This window comes from Fringilla coelebs (assembly GCF_963513975.1).
Source record: "Fringilla coelebs genome assembly, chromosome: Z".
NCBI lineage: Eukaryota > Metazoa > Chordata > Aves > Passeriformes > Fringillidae > Fringilla > Fringilla coelebs.
The window spans coordinates 20,202,206-20,220,589 of NC_140031.1; the positions used below are offsets into that span (position 1 = coordinate 20,202,206).

The 18,384-nt window shown below is 39.0% G+C and overlaps 1 protein-coding gene across 4 annotated transcripts in view; it reads left to right on the forward strand.

Annotated features, from left to right (window-relative positions):
- Positions 1-13,100, forward strand: part of IPO11 (importin 11) — a 76,525-nt gene extending 63,425 nt beyond the window's left edge. For all 4 annotated transcript variants that reach the window (XM_084224565.1, XM_084224562.1, XM_084224563.1 and 1 more), the window contains 3 exons: positions 4,429-4,524; positions 7,897-7,981; positions 12,808-13,100. In XM_084224565.1, coding sequence (XP_084080691.1) covers positions 4,429-4,524; positions 7,897-7,981; positions 12,808-12,972 — 346 coding nt within the window. In that variant the 3' untranslated portion in view covers positions 12,973-13,100. The remainder of the gene's footprint in view (positions 1-4,428; positions 4,525-7,896; positions 7,982-12,807) is intronic.
- The last annotated feature ends 5,284 nt before the right edge of the window (positions 13,101-18,384 follow it).

An 18,384-nucleotide genomic window follows, 5' to 3' on the forward strand; every position in this document is an offset into this window, starting at 1 on the left:
GGAAATAAACCCTTTCATGTACACATGTGGTGCATGTGTCAATTAAAATCATTAGGGAATAATTAGAAGCCTTAGTGAAATCTGCCCTCATGAAGCAAAGTGGTGCTTCATGAAGATCAGGTTTATGGTCAGTCATAGGACTCCCCTGGAAATACTGTCTTAGCTGCTGCTTCACTGCTTTAGGAGCTCCCTGGAACTGTGCAGCTCCTAAGGGGTAGGGCGTGTAATAATTATTTACATCACTTACAGTATGTGCAGGGTAATCTCTGCTTGTCCCACTCCACCTCTTTCTTTGGCTAATGAGATAAGAAAAAAGAATTAAGCTTTCTCAATATGTAAACTAGTAAAGATATGAAATCAAACTCTTCTTGGTGTTTACATCATCCTGGTGAATGTAGAAAAGCAGAAAATGTTTTCTTTTCTTTAATCTCTAAAAAAGTTTGGGTTTTTTAATACAGATTTTTTTTTATCCTTCTCTGAGGCATTTACAAAGTAGATATGGGGTCCCTTTTATTTAAGCACCATTAAAAATATGTCAGGACATGTTTTAATGTGATTATAGAGCTTTGTCTACAGTAGTTGGCTATATAAGTGAAGTAAAAATTATGGATTTTCACATAAAACCTCAGGATAAGAAGTTGTGTAGATAGCTGTGTGCATTAGAAATTATAAGCAGAATGAAAAACATCAACAAACTGTCTTTTATTTTCAGAACAGATGGGGTCTGTTCTGTCCTTTATAAAGTTTTTATTTTAAAACTTAAGCAAACTTTGAAATAGAAGTTTTGAGATTATTCTTATGGAAGCTGCCCTGAATGCTAAATGTTGTTTTCTGTTGGTAAGGTGAATTTTATTAACAGGCAGCATAAAATATCCATTCTGTAATTAAAAAAAAAAAAATAGTCATTATATCTTTGAAACTGGATTATGAAGTGTTTTAGGTCCCAGTTGTGGGCCTTTTACTTTTGCTGCATACCAAAACAGTTTTTGTGCCAATAATTTACCTGGGTAGGTATAAAACCAGTTATAGCCTGATGCTTTTGTTTGTTGCATTGCTGATCTGGACTGTATGTAATTCAATGGGGGAACTGCTTAAATGGTGCCTTCCCCCAGGTTTAAGATTTTAGTATGAAACATATTAACTGTTCTGTTCTGAAAATTAATCTGAATGCAGGCTTTGTCTTGTTTGAATTTGCCCATATGACTTTTCCAATTATTTCTTGAAATAAGCAGACTAATTTTAGTCTCTTTGAAAAGGTATTGCTTTGAGTGGCATGGCATGCTTTCTCATTTATGAAAAAAAGGCCTAATGCATTTTATATTGCCACTGAACTTTGAGGTTTCTTTTTTTAAAGTGTGAGTTTGTGGTATCTTTATTTTTCACCAGCATGTGTCTTGTGTTCTAGAAATAGTTGCGCTGTTTAATGGCTCCATACTTGGTGAATATTTGAGTGGGTATTTGGTAGAAAGAAACTGTATGTCCCATTTAAAGGGGAAGAAAAGAAAAGCTGCTATATTTACTGAGAGCTGTAAGCAGATTGCATTTTGAAAGGTGCTCTACATTCCTTTTTTTCCCCTTAAAAAAACCCAAAAACACTCTCATGAATCTTCCCCTAAATAAATGAAATACTATTTCTCATTTATGTCATAAAGTAGGAATATTCTTTTCCAAGAAATCAGTGGTTTCCCTATAGCTTTTGTGGTAACTATCAAGAGCAATGTTTTTGCTGCTCTGTCTGATGAGACCCCAACTGGAAGTGCTGCATCCTGCTCTAGGGCCCTTAATATAAAAAGGACCTGATACTCCAGGAGCAAGTCCAGAGGCCAAAATGCTGGTAAGAGGAATGGAGCACTTTCCCTATGAAGACAGGCTGAGAAAGTTGTGGCTGTTCAGCCTGGAGAAGAGAATGTTGTGTGGAGACCTGACTTCAACGTTCCAGTCTCTGAAAGAGCCTGCAGGGAAGCCAGAGAGGGACTGTTCATCAGAAACTGTAGTGATAGGACAAGGGGGAATGACTTATAAGTGAGAATAGGTTTTGATTAGATTTTAGGAAGAAATGTTTACTGTGAGGGTGATGAGGCACTGAGTTGCCCAGAGAAGCTGTGGATGCTCCATCTCTGAGAGTGTTTAAGGCCAGGTTGGATGGGGCTTTGAGCAGCCTGGTCCACTGGAAGGTGACCTGCCTATGGCAGCGGAGTCAGAACTAGGTGACCTCTGAGGTCGCTTTCAACCCAGTCCATTCTGGGATTCATGCAACTTGGAAGGAAGAAATAATACAGCTATCGAACAGCATCCTGTATTATTAATTGAATAGTGTGTAAGAACAGGCCATAGTTTACTTCTCCCGGGCTCAAAGTGTTCACATTTTTCTCCATTGAATGCTCCTCGTCTACTATTGACATGAATCTGAGGGCAGCTTCTTGGGAAATACTAACCTTACTCATGTTGGAAAATATTAACTGTGTTAAAGGCATTTTCCTAGAAATGTGTTTGAAAAACAAGGATGAGGCAAAAGAGTCTTAATGGAGGTGTGCTAGGCAGGACCTTTGACTTGGTGAAGAAACCTGCTCTGTCTTGGAGCGCTCATTGTGCAGGTGACTGAGGCACTGTTAACTTTCTCAGCTCTGCTGTGAGGTCAGTAGGTTGTTTGCTTGCTGTCTTCAGAACCTCACAAAGATTCAGTCTCACAATGTGTATTGTTTTGCTGTTCTGAATGTGATGGGGAAGCCTTTTGGCAAAGGAATAAGTGTCTTATAAAATATGTAGCTGGCAATCAGGCAGTAGAAATCATGTCAGTTTTCATTTTGCAGAATTCAAGAGTTTCAAGACTGATGATACAAAATACACTTTAGATTCTGGAATACAACAGTAGCTGAATTTTAAAAAGGGAACAAAAACTAATCCCTTTGAAAGAAAGGATCATGAATGAGATTACAGTTTTATCAAAACAAACATAAAAGAAATATTTTCCATGCTTAGTATTCTAACTGGATAAGCATTTTTCCAAGCTATCTATTGCTCTTTAACTATTTGTCATATGTGTAAAATTTTATTGTGTGTCTGATAAGAAGTTTTTCAAAAGCAGTGGCTATTGTGTAAGGGGCTACAGTTCATCCATGTCTTCAGTTTTCACCCCAAATAAGAGAAGGAAAGAATATTATTAAATAGATTTGTCTGTGTTAAAACAATGATCAACTTCAATTGAAGTACAATATATGTTCATGTTCAGTGCCTGTAAATAAATGGAATGTGTCTGCTTCTGCCTCTTAGGGAGCAGCATCAGCAGCATCTTTTTGGGAGAATTAAGCCTGAAATTCCAAGCAGGGAGCAATAAGGTGCTTCAGTCAGTGGCAGTCCCAGGAAAATGGTTGTAGTTTATGATCACCAGTTAGGTCCTTTCTCTTTCTTTGCTACATGTAGCTAGAGGTATTCCTGAGATGATCATCTTTTCACTTGCAGTTTGTTCATGGAGTAGGAGCCCAAGAACCCATATTCTACAATAGCACATCTCTGGCATTAGATCCACAGTAGCAGGAAATGGAGCAGAAGCAGCAGCTGGCTGCTCTCTGTTAACTAGGATCTGGTGTCCCCTACTTTATCCATCACAGGGAGATCATGTTCCTATGCCCTTACCCTACCAGCACATCCTTTCTCAAGGCAGGGGCAAATGTTAATGTGTTCAGTGTAATTTTGGGCATTGTGGGCCTATCTAGTCAAGCCCTCAGGTCATGCTTAGTAAAGGTACTCCTGCCTTTTAACTCCCAAGTGATATCTACTAGCCCTTTGCATTAGTCTTGAATAGCTTTGTGTGAAATGGCAGAAGGTGTCTGTGTTTAAACAGATAAATCCTGTTGCCCTTTCTCTGTACAGTCAGTAGAGTCACATTCTTGCAGAACTGGTTGCAGGGGTTTTCCACCCACTCTGGGGAGCTGTCTTACCTAGGAGGGTGAAGAAATACTGGTAAGTAGGGGAGTGTACCTTCTTTACAAGCATCCATTGCTCAAGGGGTTGTGTAGGTTTACACATTGAATAGTGATGGTAGAAAAGGTGTAAATGTGTTGGAAATAGAAGCCACTACTCTCTTTCCTGCTGGCAGGAGCATGCCCTTCCCACTCAGTTCTTGACTCCTAATGTCAAGGACATTGCTAATGTGTATTTTCTTCTGTTCATTTGCAATTACTTTTAGATTTTCAGTGGCACACTGTTATATTTAAAAATAATGTTTCTTGTATATGTGAAACCTTTTTGTAATAAAAAAAAATACAGAATTAGTTGCTTGATAGCATGCTCAGCTAAGCAGTAAGCATGGAAAATACCTCTCAGTAAATGTACTCTACAATTGAGCAAATTTCCTGTGCAGTTCCTTTAGCTAAGTCACTTCCCTGTTCTTTTCCAATGTTATCCAAAATAAATTTTGTTCTTTTACAGTGTTATCCAAGATAAATTTTGCGGTATCATCAACATTTCAGTGGAAGGACTGAACGATGTTATGACTGAAGATTCTGAAACAGGAACATACAAAGAGTAAGCGGAAAATCTAATTTAAACAGGGTCTAACAGTAGCAGTATTGTTTTATATGAAGTATTTTCATTTGAAAGATCTGTAGGCAGTTCAGACATGCTTGTTAGAGATCTATTTTCACAAGAGTGAGTGTTTTAGGAAGACACAGAGCTTTTGCTCTTAAAAGAAAATATTGGCAATGGGGAAAGAGGTCTTAAAATGACAGTATTGATCATTAAGTTATCTATTAAATGATGTCTTAAAACATTCATGTGCTTAGATTTGCTTTTTGCTTACTTGGTTGTTATATCTAAAAATTTGAATACAACAATCTTGCGTATTGATAGACACCACCCTTGCTCAGAGGTAGTTCAGAGTTTCTTTGAATGTGACGTGAACCTCGTGTGAGTTTACGTAGTGTACAATATTTCACAGCCTGGAGAACTTAAAAGCATATCCCACAAGAAGAGTTCTTCATTTTTTCCATGTAACACATGTGCTGCTACAGGATATATCTCAAAAGACAGTTTCCTGAGCTAGGAGTTGGAGCTTGCTGGTGGCAGGAATGTGGATGCTGGAGGTGTCCAGAGTGCACTGCCACCCAGCACCACACTCATTCGTCTACTGATGGCTCCCTGGTTAGTGGTTGTAGTCCCTCAAAGCTGGAAAAAAAAAAAAGCCAGCAGCCTAATGAATAGTAAGATATTTTTTGGACAGACATCTTAAAGTAATTTTTATCTCTGTAATGATTACTTACTTTTAGAATGGAGAGCTGTAATAAGAGAATTTACTGATGCTCTGATGCTAAGAATCAGGCATTTTCTTTCAGATCATTACATGGTGATTGAACAGACTCTAACTGAAGTAATTAATTTACTGCTTAAGGGAATGTTTACTGCCACTGAAACTAGGTGGCACAGAACAGCCGGAATGCAATCTATTAAGTTCTTCTCCACTTAAAACAGGTGGTATGCACACAACTGTGTGTTTAGAACAGTCCACCCTCGCATTGAGCCTGAACTATGCCTAAGAATTTCTTGGCAAAGTACTTCCACCAAACTCTTAGTAAAGAAGATGTAAGTCCAGAGTCTGGGAATATGCAATGTGCGGCACTGTGTTTTGTTTACTGTTAGAGGAAACATTGCAGAGCCCTTCTATTTCTAAGCAAGTTGCTTTGCCAGCAGTTGTTGAAAATAGTTCTCACAGAGAAATAAATAAACTTTATCCTAGTTTATTTCATATTTTAAGCCTGAAGGCTCGTAGAACTTGTCACTGCTTTTGCAAAGCCTGAGCATTGTTTTTACTTCATAAAATATAGTCACACTGAACCAAGGACATATTTATGTTGGCAGGTTCTAAAAGAGCTGTTTGAAAGATTTTGACTTTTGCATAATATATTTTGACATCATTTGGAAGTAAAGTGAGAACAGTCATCTGAAATCATGTGCACTGTTGTTGCTCTCCAGACTAAAGAGGAATAGTTTAAGCCTGAACTGGTTCTGAAAAAAGATAATGTGATGTCCACTGATTATCATATTTGCTAATTATTGTAGTGCAGGAAATAAAATTATGTGTGTGTTTAACATGGGAGGAGCAAGGCTGAAATGCTATAGAACTTTAGCCACTGAAGGATGAAGAGTGGGTAAACATGTACAGGGAAGATTGTAAAGGTTAAACAATGGCAATGGCTTAAGTGGATGAACCATTTTAAATTAATACATTTAAACTGGAATTTTAAAGAAATTGTTGTAGTTAGAGCAGGGAGATTTTGGAAGTGGTAAAAGCCTTGTCATTTTTTAGATTTATATTGGATTTTAATTAGGTTATGGAAGTGTTTACACTGACTTACTATACAAAGGGATTGCACTTAGCCATGTTCCTAGAGTTCATATTTCACATTGTACATAATTATGAGAGAACTTTACAAACCTCAAATTTTCTGGAAAGGGGAGCATTCCTTAGCTCTAGACTTGTTTTCACCAATACTCAAATTTTTCCTAATTTTATCACCATCTGTTCTTTTATTCTCTCCTCTCCCTGTGTTAGGAATTTTGTGGTACCTAAAATTTATGATGGTCTGAAAAAGTTAATTCAATCTTGTATGTTGACATTAATGGTTTTGACTCCTTTTCCTTTAATAAACTGAGATGCAAGCAGGCATTTTGAGCAGAGAAGATATGCAATTTGCTGTATTATTTTGAAATAACTAATCCCTTTATTAAAAATGGCTTCTGTGTTACTATTTGACCCTGCTTGTCATGCTGTTTACCATTTCATACAGCTTTAAACACATGTTAATAGAACTAAATATGTAAACAAAATGTCTGAACATTTTCATATAAAGTCATATAAGAACACATAAAATCACAACCTTTTTTCCTGTTAGTAACATTAAAATGGGTTCTTCATCTTAGTTGATGAAGCATTTCACATGCTAGTGGAATGCAGCAATTAAAAATGCACAGTAATTCAGGACTGAAAATGAACAATAATCTGCATCTGTCTTGGTGCTTTGTAATACGTGAATTGTATCTTAAATCTTACCTGATACATGATAGCAAGTTGTCATTAGCTGAGTGTTTTTTAAATAGTTTTAGTTTTTAAGGCAGAAATTCTGGGAAAAGATTTGATAAAGTGGTGGAATATTTGTCATTGTTTCAGCATAGAGCATGTAAAGTGAATGAAAGGCATGCTTTCTATGGCATAGCTTTCATCAATGTCTTTATAAAGTCCATTCAAATCATTTCAGCAGGCAGGAAAATCTCTGACTTTTAAACTGGATTTTTTTTTGTATTTTCTGGTTTTATACTAACTTCAAAAATAAAAGTTAAAATATGGCTGTTATTTTCACATATGGGTACCTGCCAGTTGAGGCAAGTAAAAAATGAGTTTAAAACCTTTGTTCAGTGTCTTGCAGATTTCACTGTAGAATAGCACTGTCCTTACTAGTTTTCAGGTCCTTTTGTCAAAGATCTCAGAAAAACATGAATGCCATGAGGTATCTTTGCAGTCGTTGTATATGTTTAGCCACTTTGACTTAATACAAAGTGAATGGCATTTTCTTGAGAAAGAGTGGAAATTTTTTGTAAGGAACAGTAGGTTTTTTTGTATTTTTTTAAAGCCATGTAGTCTGTTTTCCATGTGCACAAATGCATTTTAACCCACAACTTCAGCATTTAACCCACAACATGAAGGATAACTGAGATTGTTACATGGGTGGAGGTGACAGAGAACATGCATTCAGGCTTCATCAGATTCACTGTTCTCAGGAAATAATTACTTGTGATTAGATTGCCTGACTTTCAGCAAACTCCCATATCTATTCTGTGTTTTCAAAAGTCTTTAAAATAATTTTGAATGATAATGTATGCTAAAACTGTTCTTCCCATTTTTAGCTGCATGTTAATGTCTCATTTTGAAGAGCCCAAAGCTACAGAAGATGAGGAACCTCCCACAGAACAAGACAAAAGGAAAAAAATGGTAAGTTTTAGATCTGTTATTCAGTCATAGACCTGATTATGTGCTTCACTTCTGTCACACTAAATTCTTTTTAGGTTTGGTTGATCTGTTGTTCTTGGAAAATTCATGTTTTGAATCAAAAAAAGGAAATTTAATGCCAAACCTTGCAATCACAACACTTAGGCTTCTGCCGTCCACAAGATCTGGGTATTACAATACTAACACAATATAGAAGGAATTTACTGAAAGAAGCAGAGAGCTAAACTTTATTGAAATGTCATGGCAGGGCAAATTTCTCATATTTAAAAGAATTAATGTACCTGCATAGATTTTTTTCCAGTGTGAAGAGCTCCTACAAAGAAGGCAGGGTATACTTGTGTAACTTTTCTTTTACATATAAAAGCAATACAATGTATATCTTTTTTAAAAAAATATAAACCTTTTCATATTCTTCTGCTATTAGAAATGCCTTGAGAGAAATTCCTAGTGTATTGCAATTTCAGATTCAAACAAAATGCAGAAATATCATTTTCTGTGGTCCTTAAAAATGTACTACACAGTTCTATAATTGTTAATCTTAAAAGCATCTCTAGACTCTCTTAAATCTCCTTCTTGCTTGTGAGCTTAAATTCTAGCTGTTTGTTGCAGAGTAATATTTATTCTAAGCGGTTTTGTATAATCTCTCAATATAGATATATATGTGTATATCGTTATTGTTATCAATAGGGATCAATATGTCAATAGATCAACAGGGAGAGAGATGTTTTCTTTGTTAATCAGATTTAAAAAGCAAAAGTTAATTTTAATCTACAATGCTTTTATGTTCTTAGTTTTGAGTGTACTCAGACTGCATTGCTGTCTGGCTAAAGTTTTAATAGCATTGTGTCAGACCTTAAGTTTTCTGTTGCACATTAACTTCAATAGTTTGGGTATGTGTTGAGAAATTTTGACTTGTTAGATTTGTGATAAACTCCCTTCAGTGTGGATATGCCAGGCAAAATGAAAAGCAGGGCACATTGAATTTTGCTGTTCATTAAATTACACAACATACCAATATGCTGCCAATGTACACAGGTACAGTGAGGGAACTGTTCTGGGTTGTCAGTGGTCATTTGAATAATGACAAATGTGCTTGGATAAGGAGGAGCTTCACCAAACTAATAGCACCACATCAAAGGTTTTGATTTACTTCCCTTGCATCTATATTCCCTTACATATATCTTCCTTTGCATATCACTTTCCTTTTTTCCCTAAGGAATTGCTTGAGTTTTGTTCCTTGTCTTCTCTTTAATATTAAGCTTAAACACATTTTCAGCCTTTTTTTTCTTGTAAAGTTTACAGAGAATTATCATCCATGAACGTCAAAGCTTTATTTTAATTTTGAATCTCATAGTCTAAATTTAACTATTTCCATGGTTGCTGTGTTCTAGATTCCTAAGCATTATCCTTTGTTTTTCTCCTTTCAAGCCTTTTTTGTAAGAATAGCTGCCTATTTTAGTCTTCTCATTCATATATTTAGTTAATTTTTCCTGATATATTTCTGACTTAAGCCTTCTATGCTCTCCTTTTTTCAGCTATCTTTAGTATGCACTGTATTCTTACTCTTTTTAATGTAATTTCTTGCAGCTGTGAAAGCAAGTGAACTGTAGTTGTTATGAATTTTTGCTATAAATTCATTCTGAATCCCAACTGAAATAGCGTGATAATATAGCATTGCACATGGTGCAGAAATTGAGACACAACACTTGGCTATTTACTTCAAAATTGTACAGGTCCTTTGGGCAGGTCACTAGTAGCAGAAATGTCAGATAATAATCAGAATTGTTAATCATGGCTTTGAAAGCACAGCTAGCATTTGATTTTAGAAACTGGATTAAAAACAAAACATACCTGGGCCCATTCCTACCTATGTGTGAAGGAAGTTTCTTCCTCTCTGTAAGAGCACCAGTGCACACAATCACATGAAATTTAGAAAACTATAGTAGCTGGTACCACTGGTAAAGTCAAAGAAGAAATAAATATATAATGTGATAAGAAAATCAAGAACAACTTAAAGGGAATCAGCAAAACCTCTGAACTGTTTGTCTGCTTCAAGCCTGTGTTTACAGCCAGGGAGGTGGAAGATTGGTTTCTTCAGTCCAGCCAGTGTCAAGATCAATTTGTAAAGTAACAAGATTGAACAAGTAGTCAAATCCATGTTTTCACCTGGCATCATAAAGCACATTTCAATAATCAATTACTTGCCAAATTTTTGTTTCCTGTCTGTAGCTGTTTTGACTAAGCTGTTGGAATTTACTAGTGGGTTTTTTAACTGGAAAATAGATTTGTTTTGTCTTATCTGAATCAGGCGTATTTCAATAAAACAGCTATAGCCACACACCTAGGAACTCAGCATACGTACTTAATATATAGTCCTTCACCAACTATGCTTACTGTTCTTCCAAACTTATGATTTTGTGTGCTTAGTCAGTGAAGACTGCAGCTCTCTGTCAAATATTGTTGACAAACTCATTATATCAACCTATTTCATTACAAGTTTCAAAGAAGTAGAGCAAAAGAAAATCATCTTCTTGTTGCAGGACACTCTTTCAAATCAAATACTTGAAATACTTTTGATGTGACTACTTGAATGAAAACAAGTTAGTGTATTAACTCCTTAATTAAGTCTGAAGAGTCTTAAGTCACATTTGACTTACAGATGGTAGATCTGCTTCTAGCAGCAAGCATTAATCATTCTACAGAAGTCTCTACTGGCTTCAAGTGCTACAGCTTTGAACGGTGAGGCAGCCAGGGAGCAGTGAGATATGTGGGGAGCAACAAATCTGCAGACACTGATGTCAGTGAGAAAGAAAGGGGAGAAGATGCTTCAGGTGCCAGAGCTGAGGTTTCCCTGCAGCCCCTGGTGCAGACATGAGGAGGCAGCTGTGCCCCTGCAGCCCATGGAGGTTCCTGGGGATGCAGAGATCCACCTGCAGCCCATGTTGGAGCAGGTGGATGCCTGAAGGAATCTGACCCTCCGGGAAGCCCATGCTGGAGTTGGCTCCTGTCACCTGTGGCCATATGGAGAGGAGCCCACACTGGAACAGCCTGTTCCTGAAGGACTGCACCATATGGGAAAAAAAGGATCTGCACTGGAAGAGTTAGTGAAGGACTGCAGCCCATGGATGCACTCATGGGAGAAGTCTCTTGTGGGTGGGACCTCATGATGGAGCAGGGTGAGAGTGTGAGGAGGAAGGAGCACCACAGACAACGTGATAAAATGACTGCACTCTCCATTCCCTTGTCCCTCAAGCTGCTCCAGAGGAGGTAGAGAATTTAGGATTAAAGTTGAGCCCAGGAAGAAGGAAGGTGTTTTAAGATTGTTTCACTTCTCATTACCCTACCCTGATCTGGTTGGTGGTAAAATAATTTCTCGGAGTCAAATCTGTTTTGCTTATGTGAGAAACTGGTGAGTGATCTTACCTGATCTTACCTCAGCCCATAAGACTTTCTTTCATTATATTTTCTCTCCTGTTCCAGTTGTGAAGAATATGATTGAGTGCCTTTGGTCAGGGTCACAAGGATGAGAATGTTTGTACTTAAATACTTGATTTTCTGTGCAAAATTCCCTAGAGTAATTTTATACATGACTTTTCAGAGCTATGAACTTAGAGAAGCTAACTATAAATGCATTATATGTCCCAAATTACAGTTTTAGGTGAGAAAATGCAAATCATTCAGAAACTGGTTGATTCTTTTCTTGGAAAGGCAGGAAAAAAATCCTACTAACTTTGGCAAATATTGATTAGAGTAGCTGTGATTTAGAAATTTCGTTAGAAAAGTCTATTATATTCTACAGGTTCAAATTACATTTACTGAAAAAAAAAACCAAAAACCTCCTACAGAGTACCAAACTGTTACTGCAATTACTTCGCCTTTCTATAGAGTGTTATGGTAATAATAGGTAATAAAATGATTAAGTCTTACCTTGACACAGCAAAATAGTTTATATAGTTTACCTTCCTGCATAAACAATAGTGTTGTTGGGATTGACACTAAGATGAACAGATCACAGGTCTGCATTAATTGCCATTGATTTCGATATCCTACTTCTTTATGATACAGCAAGCACCAGGTGTCCTCATCTCCCATCCCCTTCCATCCAGCCTGGTGGACTGAGGGACAAATATGGCATAACTGTCAATGCCCTGAGCCTGCCCATGTGTCTGCTGACACTAAAATTAGCAATACATCCTCTGTCAATGTAGCTTCTTCTTTTACCTATTTTTGCTAATAAAAGGCAGCTAATGTGGGAAAATAGTAACAAATATCCTGTCCTTCCCTGCCCAAAAGAAAATTGTATAATCCAGCTGGATTTTATGAGGTCTGTAGGTATCAGTACTGAAGTGTGGCTATTCTTTTTACATATGGACAGTGTATTTTGTTTGTTGTAATATCTAAACAAGAATCTTTTTGTGTTTTGTTTTCTTATTTATAAAATAAAACTGAGCATGCCATCACTATAGAGTCCTTGGTAAGATCTGATTTTTAGAAGTTATAGGAACCTCATTCAGCAGTAACTAATAAAGTAGCTTTGAAATTATTTTATCTTGTAAAAGCATTAAACCTTAGAGCAAAGTGTAAGACTCATGATTTGATGCTCTTTTAGCAGAGTTTAAAACTGATATATGCCTTGATAATAATTAATTTGATCTTTGTTTGCACAAGTGTTTCCTCTTCGTTCTCAAGTAAGTACAAAGAAAAAAGTAGATTTCTTTCTTGAGCTGAGGTTATAATCAAAATGTGCAAGTCATATAGTATTTTTGTTTTGCATTGTTATATATTTTTATTTTACATGTTTTCCACAGCTTGCACTGAAGGACCCAGTACACACTGTGTCGCTGCAGCAGTTCATCTATGAGAAGTTAAAGGCACAGCAAGAATTACTGGGAGAACAAGGTTTTCATGCCCTTATGGAAACCGTGGATACAGAAATAGTTTCTCAGCTACAAGAATTTTTACAAGGCTTCTAAATAAACAGAAAAAAGATTTTTTATGTCAAATTTATATTTCAAAAATATGAAAGAACTCTAGCCTTCAGTCTTGTATGGATGAATCTAATGAAAGGTGAAAATAACAAGTGACAAAATAATAAAAAAAGTTTCTGCTGTTGCTCCTAAACTATGCTCTTTTGATTTTTTTTTTTTTAATAATAAAAGGTTAATTAAGGCTTCTATCATTAAGCTAACATTTCCATGATTCCTAACATGGCATATGCTGCCCTAGGTAATACCATTTTTTGATACCCTTAACCATGGTTTTGGTTTACAAAGGTATCTCAAAGTCAGCAGCCTGAAGGAACTTACTAATGTATATTAAAGGGAAGCATCTGTTAGTCCAGCACTATAATTCAGTATCAGTTGCTTCCTTGAATACTGTAGATCTGTAACTTTCTCCCTTTCTATTGCTCTTTTTAGACTGTATGTTCAACCTTACAAACAGAAGGATTTTGAAAGCTGTAAGACTGTAAAAAGATATATTCGTTCATGAGAGAAAAATAATTCCCATTTGAATTGTCTCAGAGAAAAAGAAACTTTGATTGTAACACTTAAATTGTATTCGAGTTGTTAGAGAACATCAGTATTATGTTTCTGTCTGAAGATGTGAGTTTTCATTTTTATCACCAAGTTTTCTTCTGTTACCAAGAAATTAATTTCTTGAGTTCCTTCTATTTCACTTCTGGCCGTGAAACTAAAAAGAAACTCACCAGAGGTAGATGAGCAATTAATTCTAGTTAATTTGTGGCTGTACCTGGACTACTTAAGATTGCTGTGTACAGTATCTCAATTCTTTGTATTTTTTCATCAAAGACATGTCATGAGGATACTTCAGAATTGTTGCTAAAATGTTTAAGCCAAAATGGTCACAGTTATAACAATTATTTACAAATAAGGGGCTCACTTTCAATTATTTATTAGTTTCCTGCAGGGAAAACCTCCTCCTTTCTATGTGTCTTTGTCTTTTGTACCTTGCAGGTGGAAGTGGGAGGAAAATGCTGATTTCCCTTTTCAGATTTTTCCTTTTAACTACTGATCTTCCACCTTTAATGTTGAAACTAACTTTGCCTCACTAAGGGATGATTCAGCTATTAGATCAGATATTTTTTTCCAAAGGGGATTAGCTGTTTAAAGACACCTAAAGCTTTTGACAATCTTACTAGATTACCAGATACTTTTAAAAATATGAGCATTTTTTACTGATCTTTTGGAGAGTAATCTCTTTTGAAACCTTCCCTCTCTTTGTAGAGAAAGGCTCATCTTTCTCTCCTCCTTTGGCATTAGTGTCAGAGACTCTTTGGGCTCTTACACTTCTAAATGCAAAACCTCCCCTGTCCTCTGCTGCCAGCATCTGTCAGGAGAAGTTGTGTGAGAACTCAGCGCATTGTTTCCTGCATTTTACCTTGGCATAGGGAGGTTTGCCAGAAGAATTGCTACTCTCTGTTTGTTATGTGTAGGTCATTTCCTCAATCATCCACCATCATTATCTCATAATCAAGAGGTTTATCTGGTTACGTTTGGTACTTGGATGGGAGGAGACTCAGTGTGCTGATGGTCCCATTCAGTTGTGAACCACAGTTACCAGAACCTGGCAGCTTTTGACTAAGTTTGGATTTGTTGCACAGTTAGTCTGCAGACACCCTAAACTTTTAGCTCAGTATAAAATCTGTGCAGATCTGGTCACCTCTGCTAGCTTTGATCCTACCTGGCATGATGGCCTGGTGTACAGAAACACATCCTGGCAGCAAGCAGTACTGCCCTTCCTCTGTTCTGTGGAATGCCTTGTGCAGTGCCAAATGGCACTCCCCGAAGTTTCGGAAGGAGGCAGGTCCTACTGCTGTAGTCCAGGCCTGGCCTAAAGGCTGCTCGCTGCTCTGTGGCCAAGCCACCCAGCTCCCTGTGCAGCGTCTCACAGGTCAGATCTGTCATCCTGGCTGAGGCAGGCCTGCCTGCATCATTCTCAGAGCTTCTCCACCCCCATTGCCTCATGTGGTGCAGTGTTAACTTCAGTTAATGTTAATGCAGGATGGTGGCTGAGCTCCTGTCCAGAATGATGGACGTACTTTCAGCTAATAACAGCGCAAGAAGTTGTGATTAACTTTCTGAGTAATGTCTCTTTATAACAGCATGTGTTCATTTTCATATATATTAGGGAAAGAGTTAAATTTGTTACTAGGTGTTTGGCTTGTGATCTTGGAAGATTTTTCTCTGGGGTTTGGACTATAATTGAAAACAATCATTATTGTAACCGTTTATATGACAACCATTGTCGATGAGCAATGCCAAACTAGTGCCCATCTGCAGCCAGCAACAGTCTAGTACTCAAAGAGAAGAAATTTCAGCTTGAAACAGCAGAAAAACTATTACATACTATCATTATATATTAAACCCTTACACATAGGATTAAATTTCCACTGGAAGAATATGGATTGGGACTGCAGCAAGCTATAGCCCTTTTTCAATTTGATGGTGAAATTTTTAACTTTAGTCTCTAGGGAAAGAATGGAAACCAAATATAGCAATTAGCCTGACACCAAAGCGGTAAAATACAGTTTTTGAAATTCTCATGAGGAAGGATCTTGATTTTCAAGACAAAAGTAATTTCAATTGGGGTATTTTTTTTTTCCTAAGGTACACTGAGTATGTAAAAATGCTATCACTTTACTTTTCAGAAAAGGCAAAAACTTCCTGCTTCTGAAAAGAGTTAAATGAAAGACTAATTCTGCTGCTTCCATCTTCAAAACATTAGCTTTGGTGTATCAATGATGACCATTTTTAGGCCCCTGGCGTAACTGAAATGTTAAAAACTCATGTGCTGTGTTTCAGTCTGTTAAATCTTTGTCAGCTTTAGAAACGAAATTTATCTAAGCTGTAACTTATTTGTATTTAATAGTTGAGGTGTTTGTCTCATGAAAAATACAACTGGAATAACTTCCAAGGATGTTTTCAAGTTAGATAACCTGTGGGCATGGTCTTGTGTTCTCACAGTGCTCTTTGCCTTGCCAGCAGTGAGGCCATGGCCTCCTACCCTTCCTGCAGTGAAGTGGTGGAGGATTTTGCATCATTTGTGAGCAAGTGCTGGGGTCGGGCTGTGTGCTTGAGACCTCAGCCGTGGCTGCATCCCAGGAGGTGCAGAGGGAGTGTGGGGTGTCTGTCCAAGCAGCCTCGTGGGCAGGGCTGCTGGAGAGAGCTCCACTCCTTGCCAGGGTGCTTGCGGCACAGCCAGCAGATGGGTGGTGTTCTGCCAACTCTGCCTTCACTGGGAAGGGGTTCCACAATTCCAGAGAAGAACATGCCAAGCAGGTATCCTGGTTTAGGACAAATTTGGGAGAAAACCTCCAAAAGATTTCCCAGAAAGCAAACCCATGGCCCCTTGTCCTGGTTTGAGAGGAAGCAGGTTTTTTGGGATGCTGTGGCCAAACCAACAGGTGCTCAGATTTGAATATTGGCACCTGGTGTGGCCACTGAGGACATGGATACGCCTGTGAGAACACAGGGGGTTAAAAGCTGAGAACTCCCAGGGGAAGCTCTTGGGTTCCGTCTGTGGAAGGGCTCAGAGCTGCCCTGCCCGGCTGCGGGCTGGGCGGGGAGGGGAGGCCATGCGGCCGCTGAGGTAGGCCGGGCCTTGGACAGAGAAGGGAGGAGAAGGCCCTGCAGGATGGAAGGGTGGAGGAACCCCGAGAGACATCGGGCAGCACCCCCAGGAGAGAGAGAGAGCGAGCCGGTGTCTGTGCCTGTGCCACCCTGAGATTTGATAGCACGGCCGGCCCAGAAGGAGAAGGGGGGTGCGGGGAGGAGGCGCCGGCAGGGCCAGCGGGGGAGTTCGGACAGGCCGGGCCTGAGAATTTTAACCCTTTTTTGGGTGACGGGAACCTTACAAATGCTGATTCCTCCTGGAGCTGAATGAGAAGAGAGATAGAGATGAGATAACAGGAAATGGGCAAGTGCGATGAAAGTCCGTGCAAGTGGAAGATGTCTGAGAGAAGTAGAGAAGAATCCTAGGTGGGAGGAGGTGATGGAGTGGCCTTTGGCTGGACTTTTCTTGTACAGCCATAGACAGAACCATTTTTCCTGTGGCACAGAGACTGCATTTAGGGGGAGGCAATGGCTCGGAGCCAAGAGAGTGCAGTGATGTTCTGTGAAGGAGTGCACGAACAGAGAGGACGGGTGAGGAGGGTGGTGGTGGTGCCCTCCATCTTCAGGGAAGGAGAAGAAGATCTCTGTTCTCGAGACCCCTCGGCCCCAGGGGGTGAAATCTGGGGGGGACAGGTGTCCCAAAAGTGAGAGACTGTGCTTTTTGGGAACTGGGCAAAGCACCCTTGAAAAGAAGAACCCTAGAAGAGCTCTGGTCCGTGCGCAGTGGTGAGAGCACTGGGCATGGAAGGAAGATGTCACCATGGCAAATGATCTCCGGGCGGTGCCACGTGTGACAGGGAAACACAAGAGGTTTCAACTGTGTGTCCAGGGGAAGGCCGTGGTGCAAGAGAGACTCCTCTCTCCTTGATGAACTGAGAATTGATTATCTGAAGGGTAGTGATGGACTGAGAGTTGGTGATCTGAGGGGTGGTAACTGAATTGAGAATCCAAGGTTTTGTCTTACTGTGGTGTACTGGAAATGTGGTGGGGGGAGGAGGAGGAATGTTTGGAAGGTTTTCATCCTGAGTTCTGTATGTTTCTTTTATATATTGTAGGTTAATAAAGTTTTTTTTTTTTTTCCTTTATTCCTAAGCTGGATTTGCCCTATTTCTGATCACATCTCACAGTAGGCACCAGGGAGAATGTACTTGTATTTTCATGGGGGCACTGGCATTGCAGCAAGGTCAAACCATGACACCCCTCCTCCCAACCAGTTTGGAAAAATTTCCTCAGTGAGAAGTGGAAAGTAACTGTTTATTTAAACGGCAAAGCACTCCCCAACAAACAAAATGAACAATACCGGATGACAAAACTCATTCACGGCTCTGAGGACATGACAAATTCGGAAAGTCTCTCCGGTGGGTGCTGGCTCTGTTATCCGTCCCTCCGGCGCCGGGAATGGCCGCTGCCCAGAGCAGGCCCCGGTAGGCCACAAAGTGCGAGCTCTCGGTGCTCCCCAGGTCCCAGTCCAGGTTCAAATGGCTCCAAGATAAGGGAAAGAAAAACAGTCCAGGGAAAACTGGGACTGCCTCAGCTAGCTAAACTAACTAACTGTTCTGCCCCATCCGTGCCCCGACAACAGCAGTGGAGTTCTGTGTTCCAGCAGACTGTGGGGGAGAGTGCAGCTGATAACGAAACTCTGTGCTCCTTCTTCTTCCCACCTCATAAACAGAACAGACGACTGGGGATACCAGCATCATAACGTCACCCTAGGACAGCAGGTCATTCGTGTCTACTTCTTTCTCCTCAGGA